The sequence below is a fragment of the Rhinatrema bivittatum genome, chromosome 4 (assembly GCF_901001135.1).
Source record: "Rhinatrema bivittatum chromosome 4, aRhiBiv1.1, whole genome shotgun sequence".
Taxonomy (NCBI): domain Eukaryota; kingdom Metazoa; phylum Chordata; class Amphibia; order Gymnophiona; family Rhinatrematidae; genus Rhinatrema; species Rhinatrema bivittatum.
Window position 1 is genome coordinate 46,733,874 of NC_042618.1, and position 13,583 is coordinate 46,747,456.

Genomic DNA, 13,583 nt, shown 5'->3' on the forward strand with positions numbered 1-13,583 from the left:
CAAGGCCCAATTAAAAAAAAAAAAGGATGTTGTAAATGAGCTTTAAAACTATCCAGGTTCCTTCTTCAGGTTCATATAAGGGCCAGCTTTCAAAACTATGTGGGCAGATTGCAAAGTCCCTGTGGATTTTGCACCAGTTCTGAAAGGGACATATACACTTGCTTCCTTCTTTTTGACAACTGCCCAAAAGGGAAAAAAAATCACCCGCAGAGATTTGCATCAGCTTTTTTTTTTTTTAATGCAGTTTTTTTTTCCCAGCCAAAAAGACATGCATAGTTGCTTCCCTTGGCCTAACCCATCCCTGGGAAAATGCGGGCAACCGTATTTCTACCCAGACGCAGGGTAAACTGGTAAAACTTCCTACCTCTGCGGTATGGAGCCAGTGCAATGTTCATGGTGACGTGTAGATGCATCATTTATAGTTTGGACAAGAAGTGTGTGTTTGGTTTTTAAATGTATACTGAGCAAGCAGTAACTGGGCGGTTAAATTGGATGCAAAGTCTATTCCTGTATGCTTGAAGGCTGCTCCCCCTGAGAACCGTGACATCGACCTCCCTTACAGCAGCAGAATCCTGTATAAAGCAAACCTGAGCAACCTCATGCAAAATCTTATTAAACATTCACTTGCTGCAAGAACAAACTTAGAGATGAGCTCATCTGTTTGCATTTCTTTTTGCAGACACGTCTTCCTTGTTAAAAATGTTTTGCCAATACTTCTGGCTCATTCTGCTTAAATGGGAACTCACTGTACAGGCAAAAGTAATTCTACCTTTTTATTTTCTCATCTGTATTGACCAAACATTGAATCCAGAATTAACATAAGCCTGTGGTGGAGAAAATAACCCATATATTAAAACAGAAGTCGTAACTTAAAAAAATTACCTTGGTTGTTAGGACTCTCCATTTCTCTTTCGAGTTTATCTCTGAGGCTATTTTAAGGGTTTAAAGTTATTTTGGGAGCTGCTTCCGGTTAGCCACTCCTACTGTTATGCATTTCAATAAATTGGGTTACTGCACCCAGGTTTCACCCTGCTGCATGCTGAGTGTAGGGCGAGTTGCTGAGCAGTGCATGTGGGAAGGAGATATTCAGAATGGGTGTGAGGCTCTGATGAAAGCTTAGACAACATTTCATTTAGAAAGTTGTAAAAAAGCAAGAACTTAAATTGATAATGGCACACAAAGATTAGTGTCCCTAACCTCCCATGATTGTGCGATCTGGGAAAAGATGCATAATTAGCTTGTTGCCCATACTTTACAATCTGCCAGAAAATCAGCTATCCTGAAAGCTTTAACACCTCTTAATTCAGTCCTTTGAACAAAGCTGCAGGGAGCCTGTCTGCTTTCAGTTTTAGCTCTGGCTCTGCGTTTGCTCCAGCTCCCCCTTCACAAACAGCCTGCCAGGAGCCACCTTATGTTGTTCACCTCACCCGACCCCATGGCCTCCTGTCCTGAAGTGAATTTGGGGGGCAGAGGATGAAGTTGGAGTGGACAGATAATGCAATCAGAATGTTTGATCCCTCAAAGATCTCTTAAATCCTTATCAAACCGAAGCAGATTTTGATACAATTCCTGGATGGAGTGATGTCCCTATAGAAGAATTTCATCTTTATGCAAAGGTTCTGCACCTCATATGTGGTTAGCCGTACACCAGTTACAGAGACCTGGATGTGTTTTTGGAAGTTCGTAACTGCATTAATTTCAGTTCATAGAAGCCTTGAGGACTGGCTACTACTCATAAGTTTCAGCTTGTGCTAATTCAACCCCTTTTTGAATCTATTACCATGTGTTGAATATATGTGCACATATCTTTCTGTGCAATTAACAGCATTCCAAACTGCTGATACTGAGGGCATTTTCAGCATACCTAAGCTTGTGTACTCAGAAAGACAAGGCCTTTCTCAAGGAAATATGGTTGCACTATTTCAATTCAAAAGTGACTTCATAGTGAGTTTGTAACTTATATAGCTTAAGTTGATGAATTGTTGATTTTTGTACCTGGTACATTTTTTATTTGTATATACTGTACGTATTTTAAAACAAACTATATGAATGGTTTTCAGTTAAATAAAAAAGACTTTTGCATAGTCAGTGTGAAACTTTATGGAAAATTATGCAAATTTGCCACAGAATTGCATTAGAATTTTGAAAAATCTGCCACAGAATTTGCTAACTCTAGTTGTAGGAACTTCAAAAAAAAATCTGCCACATGAAACTGGGGGCTCTTCTTCCTATCAGGCCGATACAGAATGTGCACTCGGCCGAGCACATTGTTTAGCCCCCGTTTGGACACATATTTTAGACGCGCTATTATTACCCCTTATACTGTAAGGGGTAATAGTGCATGGAAAACGTGTGGCTAACCCCCCCCCCCCCCCCCCGAAACTAATAGCGCTCATCACATGCAAACGCATGTTGATGAGCTTATTAGGTATTCACCCGCAATACATAAAGCAAACTGTGCGGCCATGCCGCACATTTTACTCTCAGAAATTAAGATCTAAGCAACCCAAAGTTGCAGAAGTATTTTAACAATTGCTTCCCTCCTTCCTGTCTGTTTGGAGGGAAGAGTGTTTTAAAGCTTAAGATGTTTGCTCTGGAAGCTTTTCAGGGGGCCAAAAAAAAATAAAACAAAGCAATGGGAGAAAACCCGAGGGTAGAGGCGAGCAGTTCAGTCAGAAAATGCATCTCACTTGTTTCCATCTTGTTTATTTTATAACCTTTGTTCCCAGTTGCACTTCCTCTTACATTTCTTCTCGAAAGATGGGTGAACAGTCTTTTTTTTTTATGTGCAGTTCGGTGCAGAAGCCCAGTGTGGCCTGGGATTCCGTGTCTGCAGAGGAAGGAGCCCAGCCGTGGCAGACGCCACTCAGCCGAGCGAGCCACCAGACAGAAACAGAATTGTCACATTCCGCAAATGAAATGTTAGAGAGAAACTGCAGTGCTGGCCACCTCTCCGATGTTCTGCATGCTGAGAAGTTCAGCTCGGGCCTCTTCCGCTAATAAGGAGGCACTAGGGACACGCTAGTGTTCCTAGCACCTCCTTATTAGCGTGGCACTAATTTGAATAGAGTATCGCGCACCCAGGAGGGGTTCCTGGGTGCACGTCAGGAAAGAGGGTGCTCAACACGGAGCGCCGGCTCTCCCCCACTTTTTACGGAATCGGCCTGTATGATCTTTAGATAAATCTCCATGAAGCTCTTTCATAATGAACCATTTACGTAGAAAACTAACACTAGCAGAGAAGAACTGTATGTAAATATTTTTACTAGGCTTTGAGGAAGTCATTTTCAGCAGGAAAATATTGGTCTAGAATATACAGTACAGTGTTGGGACAGTATACAGAGAATTGGCATATGATCCACAATACTGGTTTAGTGTACACAGTACAGTGTTGTTACAGTATACTCGGTAATACACTATAAGGATAGTATACAAAGTGTTGACGTAATAAAGTGACTGAGAGAGCCTGATCTTGGAGCGCACCCCTTGCTGCTGGTCCACAGTGCCGATCCGGACCTTACTTCTTGGCGGGAGACCTCACAGTCACTGATGCTACTCCATTTTAAGGCACAGGCCAGTTGAAGGGTCTGCCTTTTTCATGCAGACCAGAATATGGCCTTAAGTGGGATTAAGGTGAGAGACATTTTCTTTCCTGACTGGATTGAGTGTTGGATAGCAGATTTACATGAAATGGTTGATAGGCCATAGAGCTTAAGGTGGTTAGTTTATCACTAGGTGGTCCATAGCTGAATAACTTTAAACATAACTGAATATCCTTTTGAATATCCCCGGTTATGTATAAAGTTATTCAGCTATGTTTAGTCAGATAACCTTACACTTAACCAGCTATATTCAAAAGAACATAGCCGGTTAAGTTAGGTTCCATTAAGAAAAAAAAACCAACCCAAAAATTGTGGGCCGGTAGGCCCAAACCTGGCCCTGCTTCCCTCCCAACCAAACTGCAAAAGCCATACAGGGCTGAACTTGCTGTCTCCTCCGAAAACAGGTCCAATTTTATGTTTTAAAAAATATCTGGGCTGCAATACTAATGGCATCTATTCTGCCCTCCCCCATCGCCCTGCTCATCGTATTTTAAATGTGAGGATCGCATGTTCAGCCCTCCCTTCCCCCTACAACCCCCCCACCCCCCTCTGGTACCTTAGTCTTATTTCTTCACCCACATTTCAGTAGCGTCCTACTATGATCCGATCCACACATGTCTCATATTTCTAGGTGCATCTGACATTGCTAGTTTACTGTGATCTGCGTGAAGAAATAAGACTAATTAAGGTATCCGTGTGGGGGGAAGGGGGTAGGGTTGAACATGCGATCCTCACATTTAAAATATGGGGAGCAGAGCGGTGGGGGAGGGGGAAATAGATGCTATTGGTCTCTTGGCTCTGAAATTTTTTAAAACCTAAAATCGGACCTGTTTTTGGAGGAGACAGCAAGTTCGGCCCCGTAGGGCCTTTGTAGTTCGGGCAGGAGAGGGGCAGGGACAGGTTTGGGCCTACCGGCCCACAATTTCTGTTTGTGTTTTGCTTTAGGTTTTTTGTTTGTTTTTTTTTTTTAAATGGAACCTAACTTAACTGGCTATGTTTTTTTTTAATATAGCCAGTTAAGGATAAAGTTATCCAGCCACACAAGGCTGGACAACTTTAGCCCCCTTCCAAGCAGGTGTAAAGTTATTCAGTTAACTTAGCCGGATATACCTGATATTCGTTTGTTAGCCGGATTATGCGACCCTTCCCCTGAACGCCCCCAAAACGCCCCTTTTATATCCAGCTAAATTATAGCCGGATAACAGCATATCTGAATATCTACTCCTAGATATCTTCATATGTTTTAACACTTTTTAAAATTTAGTTTAGATTTAGTTATGCCTTTTCATTGGTAGCACAAGGTGAGTTACCTTCAGGTACAGTAGGCATTTTCCTGTCCCCAGAGAGATTACATTATATGGGTGTTTTCGTCCAGCAGGAGGTTGTGATTGAGATGGTAATGGGCAGAGGAGTTGACGAAGGCATGCGTTTCCCTTTTCTTGTATTCTGATTCTTATTTTTCTGGAAGAGAAAGTTTCAAATGTCAGTCTGATTTCTCCTCTCCTCCCCCGTAGTGGGTTGTGAATGCTATGCTAAATCTTATTGTGCATGTCCTATACATTCTGAAGCTAAATTTTCCAATTTAGGATTCAGTTGTAATAAGGTGCACTTGGTTGTGCGTACACCTTTACTCCCCGATTTGACAAGGAGTTTAATATACAAAAAAATGTACACACGAACAAGGGTAAAAGTGTGTACAATGAATGCCTCTCCATACAAATCACTTATTCATCAAGGCATTAGCTATTATTTCCCAGTATAGAGAGATGCTTAGGCTTAACTCATATTTTCTCGTAGGACAAGCAGGATGGTAGTCCTCACACATGGGTGACATCATCAGATGGAGGCCGGTATGGAAAACTTATGTCAAAGTTTCTAGAACTTTGACTGGCACACTGAGCAGGCCCAGCATGCCACTATCATCGCGTCCACACAGGGTCCCTCTCCAGTCTCTTCTTTTCCGCGGAGCTATCATCTTGAGGTTGTGGAGCTCATGTTCTTTTTCGGTTTGGAAAGCTTTTTCACCAATCGATTCATCGACTTTCTTGCACCGGGTCCCTCTCCATTCCCCTGGCTTAGCTAGCTGGGCAGCTTGGTAAGTTTTTTCCCTTCTGTGCGATAGATTCCCAGTGGCGATCCCTTCTGTACCTGCTGGTTATTGACCACTCACCAGATTTTTTTGTATGTTATAGTCTGCTTTTTGTCGGTGGCCCCAGTGCCCTGGGACCATGTCCCTCAAAGATCTACACAAAGTATGTATCTTCTGCCTGGGGGCATCAGACAACGTTAGGGGTTGTCGCTTTTGTGATCAAATGACCCCCCGGGGGCCAGCGTGTCTGTCTGGATAAAATGGAGAAGCTCTTTGGTTCGAAGAAGTCGGAACCTTCAACTCCGGCATTGGGCGATTCAATGCCAAGAGGCCAAGGGGAACGGATGGACACCGAGCTTTCGCTGTCCACCCCTCCACTGGGGGCCCTCGATGGAAATAGGTGGCATGGATTGGCTGTCGTCTGTCTTCACATTCCAGGACGTCCGGATCGTGTCAATCCTCCTCGGCGCCGGTGAAAGACTGGACCGAGCACCGTGGGAAATCCAGAAAACATCACTACCGGTCTCCGTCTACGCACGGTATCAGTCTTGGGCTGACTCCGACGCCTGCTGTGATGCCCCTGAAGCGACCCCATGGAGAAGGAGGCACCACCCTCCATCGAACCCGGAAGTCCTAGGCATTCCCCACCAATACTGGTGCCGGGCACCATTCCCCCTCAGAGCTCCGAAGGAGATCTGGTGATTCCTCCCCCTCCTCCGTCCATCCTGTCTTCGGTGGATTTCTAGGAGGAGTTGGAACGCAGGGTACAACTGCCAGTGGTCCGAGCCTTGCAAGGCATCAAGTCATCGGACCCACTGGTTCCTCCACTGGTGCTGGAGCCTGCACCCTTGATGTTGTCACCGCTGCTGGAGCACCTCAATGTTCTTCTTGGCGTCCTCCCTATGCAGCTGCTGCTAGTGTCTGGGGGTCCTACGATACCCCAACAGCCACCATTGCCTCCTCCGTCTGGTGCGATCCCCATTGTAGGTTCCTCTGAGGTAGAAGGCCCGTCGCAGCTCGCAGCACCATTGAGGCCCTTGGTCTGGTACCGGGTCCCTTAGGGTCTCTGTCCCCAAACTGAAAGGCCCTCCACTGGTGCCTCTGGGTGATCTTAGTGAGGAAGAATTCCCCTATGACCCGTGGGGGGATGATTCCTCTGAGTCTTCGTCTGATGACTCGGGGGGGATCTTTCCTCTGATCCATCTCCTCCGGAGGAGTGGTGTTGGTCCCCGCCCGAGGACCTGACCTTTGCAGGATTTGTCTGGGCCATGGCAGAAACCATTCAGTTCAACTTCTGATGGAAGAGGATGCCAAGCATAAGATGCTGTATGTTCTGCAGTCTTGTCTATTGCAGTACTGGTATAATGTAAGTCCCGGGGTTTTTTGTCGGGGGCGTGTCGGGGGGCGGGGCCGATCGACGCGGCCTCGGAGGGAACGGAGGTAGGCTGCGCGGCTCGGCGCGTGCCGGCTATACGGAATCGGTAGCCTTGCGCGCGCCGATCCAGGATTTTAGCGGATACGCGCGGCTATGCGCGTATCTACTAAAATCCAGCGTACTTTTGTTGGCGCCTTATGCGCCAACAAAAGTACGCCAAATCGCGCTTTTTGAAAATCTACCCCTAAGCGTTGCTACCTTAAGCAGGAAGCAGACGCTGTTGGATAATGGGCATATTTGAATAACCAGTGCCATCTATTCCTCATTCATGCCAGATAATGGAGCTTTCACTGTAGTTTGAAAGACAGCAAAAGGATGTGCAGGGCTGTCATTCAGAGCCACAGTCAGCCCTGATTTTCAGTGGTGTTTCCTGTCTCTTCTGTTGCTGATAGGGCATTGCTGAAGGGAACCAGGAGATAGACCTGTAACATGGGCAGCCAGGGCGAGTCCTAACTGTTGATTGACAGCCAGTTGTTGGCCCTGTTTGCTATCATGTGACCACTTTTTCAAGATATTTTTCATTTGGTTTATTTATTTATTTATTTAAAAACTTTTCTATACCGTCGTTTAGTGATGCACCATCACAACGGTTTACATTTAGGCACAAAATAGGTTTGGTTTGCTTTCTAAGTTATCCATGGGGTGCCAAAATTTAACGGTTACATAGTTCAAAATATACTCTAAATGAGAAGTGTGTTGGAGATACTGTTTATATGATTCTGTGGTAATCATATGTGATAACTGTTTTAATTTAAAATTTAATTATGATTAAAATAATGAAGTAACATTCTGCTTTTTATAGGTGACTTTCAGCTGTAGGTATTAGTTGTTATTCAGCAACCTCACTGTGAAATGCTTTTTTGAATAGCCAAGTTTTTAAGCTCTTTTTGAAGAGTTTTAGTTCTTTCATAAGTCTGAGCTCAAGCGGTAATGTGTTCCATAATAACGGTCCTGCCAAGGATAGCGCTTTCTCTCTAACTTGGGTCAATTTTGCTGTTTTGACTGATGGAACCGGTTAGAAGTGCTTTATTCGCTGATCTGAGATTTCTTTGAGGGACATGTAATCGTAGGGCAGTGTTTAGCCAGTCGGCATTTTCGTCATGTATTAGTTTATGAACTATGCAAAGTGTTTTGAATTGGACTCTTTGTTCTATTGGGAGCCAGTGCAAATCAGCAAGTGTTTGGGTGATGTGATCTCTTCTTCCTTTTCCATTTAATATTCTTGCTGTTGAGTTCTGTAGTATTTGTAGTGGCCTGATTGTGCTGTAAGGTAAACCTAGGAAAAGTGTATTACAGTAGTCTGTGCTAGCAAATATTAGTGCCTGTAGTACTGTACGAAAGTGATCTTGAGTTAATAAGGGTTTTAGTCTTCTAAGGATCATTAGTTTGGCATAGCCTTCTCTCACTTTTATTGATATGGGTTGCTTAAGGCTGAGTTCGGTGTCAATAATTACTCCTAGGTTTCTAGCCTTATTAGTTCGATTGCCTTGTCATTTTTTATTTTGATGGGATTTTGGATTCTTACAATGTTTTTCGTTCAAGGTGTATAAATTCAGTTTTCTCTATGTTTATTACTAGTTCCATTTGGTTTAAAAGCTGTTTTATTATGTCTATGTACATCATTGCAAAATTCAGTGTTTTCTCAATTGATTCCTCTACTGGTAGAATTAGTTGAATGTCATCGGCATATATGAAGTGTATGATACCTAGCCCTGCCAGAAGGTGACATAGGGGGAGCATGTAGATGTTAAACAGGGTTGCTGAGAGTGCTGATCCCTGGGGGACTCCTGTTTTTAGGTCTATCTTGTCTGATGTTGAGTTTTTTATCTGTACCTGATAGGATCTATTTGTTAGGTAGGATGTGAACCAATCAAGTGTTGTTTTTTGTAATCCAATTTCTTCCAGTCTTTTTAATAGTATGTTATGGTTTACGGTGTCGAATGCTGCGGACAGGTCTAGTAATATCAAGAATGTAGTGTTTTCTGCTATCAAATCCGCGTAATACATTATCTGTAAGGGAGATTAGTAATGTTTTGGTGCTATAGTGTTTTCTGAACCCATGTTGTGATGGGTAGAGTATGTTATTGTTGTCTAGATGATCTCCTAGTTGCTTTTGTACTGCTTTTTCTATTAATTTTGCGAGCATAGGCAAGTTTGAGACAGGTCTATAGTTACTTAAAATGTTTGGGTCATTGTTTTTCTTTTTCAGAATTGGTTTAATTATTGCATTTTTCAGAGAGTCTGGCATTACTCCTTCGTTGAGTGATAAATTAATTATTTTGGTTAGTGTGTAGGAGGTAATATCAGCTAGTTTTTTTATATTTGTGGTGGGAATGGCGTCAATTATATGTGGTGTAGGGTTCAATTTTTTTATCATGGATTCTACTTCGGTTTGTGATATTTCGTCAAATGTGGAGAATTGTCACATCTCTTTTATGCATTTTGATTTCCTGTTTGGTTAGTATTGGAATCTTGGCTGTAAGGTTTGAGATTTTGTCTGAGAAGTAGTGGGCTAATTCGTTGCATTTGCTATCATGTGGGGTTTGGGGCATCTCTGCAGTGTCGTTGGTCAAATTTTTAACTATGTTGAATAGTGTTCTTGGGTTATTTGAAAATTTTTCAATTTTTGAACTAAAGAATTGTTTTTTGGCATCGAGAATTACTTTTTTATAATAGGCTAGTTGTTTCCTAAATCTGGTTATCTGCTGATTTGTCTTTTTTCCTCAGGTTTTGTTTGATTTCCTTTATTTTTTCATTAAACCACGGGTTTTTTTGTTTGGGCTCATGTATTTGTATAGTTTTTATGGGGTTAATGTCTTCTGCCAGTTTACTTGTATTTGATAGCCACTCTGATGTTGCGTCTGTACAGTTATTGTGATTAAGGTTTATTAGAATATCTTCAAGTTTGTTTTTTAGTATGTCATGGTTAAAGGGGGGACGATATTTAAATTCTAAAGGCTCTTTTTTTCTGTATTTCTTTTGGTTTTATGAATTTAATGTTGGATCGGATTAGGAAGTGATCTGACCATGGAATTTGACTATAGCTAGTATTTATATGTTCAAGGAAGCTGTGATTGATGTATTTTAGGTCAAGTGAGTAACCTGCTTTGTGTGTGGGTCTATCTGTAATTAGAGTGAAACCTAATGCTTCCATCATATCGTTTAGTGTTTGACATGTATTTGCTAGTGGAAGCACGTCCATGTGCAGGTTAAAGTCTCCCATTATGATGGTTGGTTTTGATGTGTTTAGGTTTGTTGTTAGATATTCTATTAATGAGGATACGTTTAGTTCCAGTAAGCTGGGTGGGCAATAGATAACGCAGATTTGAGTGTATTCAGTATCAAATAGTACAATTTCATGGTTTTGAGGGGGTGTTGTTGGAATTACTTTACAGTTGAATTTTTTTTCAATTATTAGAGCTATACCGCCTCCACGTTTATTTATCCTTGGGATTGAAAATGTGACATAATTTCTGTGTGCTATATGATTTTTGATGATAATGTCAGATTTTTTTAACCATGTTTCAGTGATGGCCATGAAGTTTGGTTGAATAATTATTATTGTGCAGCAATCGGATGGATAACAATTTCTAAAAAAATTTTTTTTAAAAGTTGATATCCACCTGCTCCTATTTAATAAGTTGGGTTTTTTTTTCTAATAGCTGTTTTGGTAGTTAAAACCAAATGGATCAATGCCTCAGTAGGACAGTCTTGGTGGTAGCTGTGCTCGGCAAAGGTGGTCAAGATCTTATAACTTACTAAGAGGCCGATACAGTACAGTGCGCTCCGGTGGAGCACAGTGTTAATCCGCATTTGGACGTGCGTTTTTGACGCGCTAGCTTTACCCCTTATTCAGTAAGAGGTAATAGCGTGTCGAAAACGCGCGGCCAATCCCCCCGAAACTAATAGCGCCCGCAACATGAAAATGCATGTTGATGGCCCTATTAGTTATTCCCGCGCGATTCAGTAAGTAAAATGTGCAGCCAAGCCGCATATTTTACTTTCAGAAATGAACGCCTGCCCAAAGGCAGGCGTTAATTTTGGCCGGCGCCAGGGAAGCGTACAGAAAAGCAGAAAAAACTGCTTTTCTGTACACTCTCCGACTTAATATCATGGCTATATTAAGTCAGAGATCCCAAAAGTAAAAAAAATAATTAAAAAAAATATATATATAAAATCAGCCCACGGCTCGCGGGTTGAAAACCGGACGCTCAATTTTGCCGGCGTCCATTTTCCAAACCCGTGGCTGTCAGCGGGTTTGAGAACCGACGCCGGCAAAATTGAGCGTCGGCTGTCAAACTCGCTGACAGCCGCCGCTCCTGTCAAAAAAGAGGCGCTAGTGTTCCTAGCGCCTCTTTTTACCGCGGGCCCTCATTTGAATACTGAATCGCGCGCACAGGAGAGCGGGCGCTCTCCTGCGACTTTTACTTTATCGGCCTGTAAATGTCTGAATCAGAGCTCCATGTTTAAAAAAACCAAAGTCTCCTTAAGACGATTCTTTAGATCTGTATAAGTGCTGTGTTCTGGAAATGTGACAAACACATTTTAAAAGTTGGATTCAGCAGACGGATTCTGTTTAGTTACTCTTATAATCAAAAAGATTGTTCAAAGAACCTTTTCTTTTTCCCCCTCCTCACCTTAGAGCCTACGGCCTACCGCACTCCCCTTTATGGGCAGCCTTCCTGGTGGGGAGATGACGATGGAAATAAACAAGAGCGACCCGAGGACAGAAGATCGGAAGAACACTATTCAGGTGATTATGCCAAAGCGGAGTTTGTGAGACTTGGGAGCTTTCCCCTGCTTTTCTTTCTTTCCTGTTCTTTACAGGAAGTACTGCAGAAGCCTCTTCTGCGTCTGATGATTTGTCCCTCTGTGTAATTTTTCATCTACTTATGTGCAGTCAACTTGTGCACATAAATTTCCTGGCTGCGGATGATCGATCAGGTAACCAAAGCGATGCACGCATGTTTCTGCACAGAGGCAGATGAAAACCAACACAGGAGAGCAGCCAGGAGGAGCCTGCAGCTGTGTAGTGCACACATGTATCTTATCACCCCTGCCCAAAATAAAATGTAAAAAAGCCTTCACACAACTACACCTCACGCATATACCATCCAGCTCTCTAAACACCACCTCCACCTCGTTCTCTGTCTCACGCACACATGCTCTCTCTCTCTCAACAGCCCCACATTATCCCTACTCACACCCTACACCAGGGTAAGTGGATGGGGGATGGGAGAGGACTGTATCTAGTTAGTGGGAGGGGGGAGAAGACATGACAGAAGGGGGTGGGCAATGGATGAGGAGGGAGCTCCATGGGTGTGTGGGTTGGGTGGTGGGAGTGCGAGAGTTGTGTAGTCACAAGGAATGAAAATGCACTCTGCATATTCTGTGACTCCCACCATCAAAATAATTATTTCAGGGAGGGTTAGCAGTGGAAATACATGTCGTGCATTTTGTCTCTCACAAATAATTTGCGGGAGGTAAAGAATACCTCTTAGAAATTCTGTGTTCTCCATGGTGTATTCTTTCCAGCCTTGTTTTCACTTTTCAGAGCATCATGGTTACTAAAGACTTGTGGTGAAGCGATAACTTTGTGCTCGCTGGAAAGACCCTGCCATTCTCACAGGGCAAGTTAATAGGGCATCACACTTCCACACGTTACCTGCCAGTTTTATAGACATTTTATACAGAGCAAAACTGATTATATGAAAGTACTGGGGCTTACATAAAATATTTTCAGCTATTCTTTAAAGACTCTGGGAATGAGTCATAATTTTTGGACTATCCCCTGTTCCTCTGTTTCTGCTCTGCCTGTTTTAAATGGAGCTAGAGCTGCATAAACATCTTTTGCCCACTCCACAGGAGATTCATGTTGGGAGCAAATGGCTATTACTTATTTTAGTAAATGTAGTTTTTTCCCCCCCTCTTTAGAATCAGATCAGTTTCTCTCAAATAACTACAATATAGGTAACTTTGCTCCTTTTTTGTTCTGTAACATTACAAACATCTGGATTCTGGGAAGTAGAATCCACTGCAGGAACTTCCCTTTGATCAAACATGCGGAAGTCATCTAGATCCCGAGTGGGTGAATCCTTGAATACTCCTTTCATGTGTGGTATAAATACCAGAGAGATTGAATGGAAACAGACCAAACTGCCATTGATTCCTGGATATGATAATCAGGTTTAGCCAAAGATGTGTCTGTGTCTCATGGATAGAAAAAATGGGAGCTTAATACAATTTTGGTAATACAGTCTTGTGGAGTGTCTTTCGGCTGTCAAATTTATAATGGTTTTATCTTTTTGTGTTTGGTTGTATCACTCATTCCATGGCTGATGTCATTCTGTGGGCCTTTGGTAGACTTTTCAAGCTAGACTCACACTTGCATATTCTCACAACTTTTTTTTTTTTTAAAGCAAAAGGTTGTTTTCTTCCTCACGCTGTTTTTGTTTCT

At 42.6% G+C, this 13,583-nt stretch overlaps 1 protein-coding gene across 4 annotated transcripts in view; it reads left to right on the forward strand.

Annotated features, from left to right (window-relative positions):
• The window catches only part of CEP170B (centrosomal protein 170B), a 139,359-nt gene that overhangs the window by 47,524 nt on the left and 78,252 nt on the right, over nt 1-13,583 (forward strand). For all 4 annotated transcript variants that reach the window (XM_029598077.1, XM_029598080.1, XM_029598078.1 and 1 more), the window contains exon 7: nt 11,769-11,879. In XM_029598077.1, the coding sequence (XP_029453937.1) occupies nt 11,769-11,879 (111 nt within the window). The remainder of the gene's footprint in view (nt 1-11,768; nt 11,880-13,583) is intronic.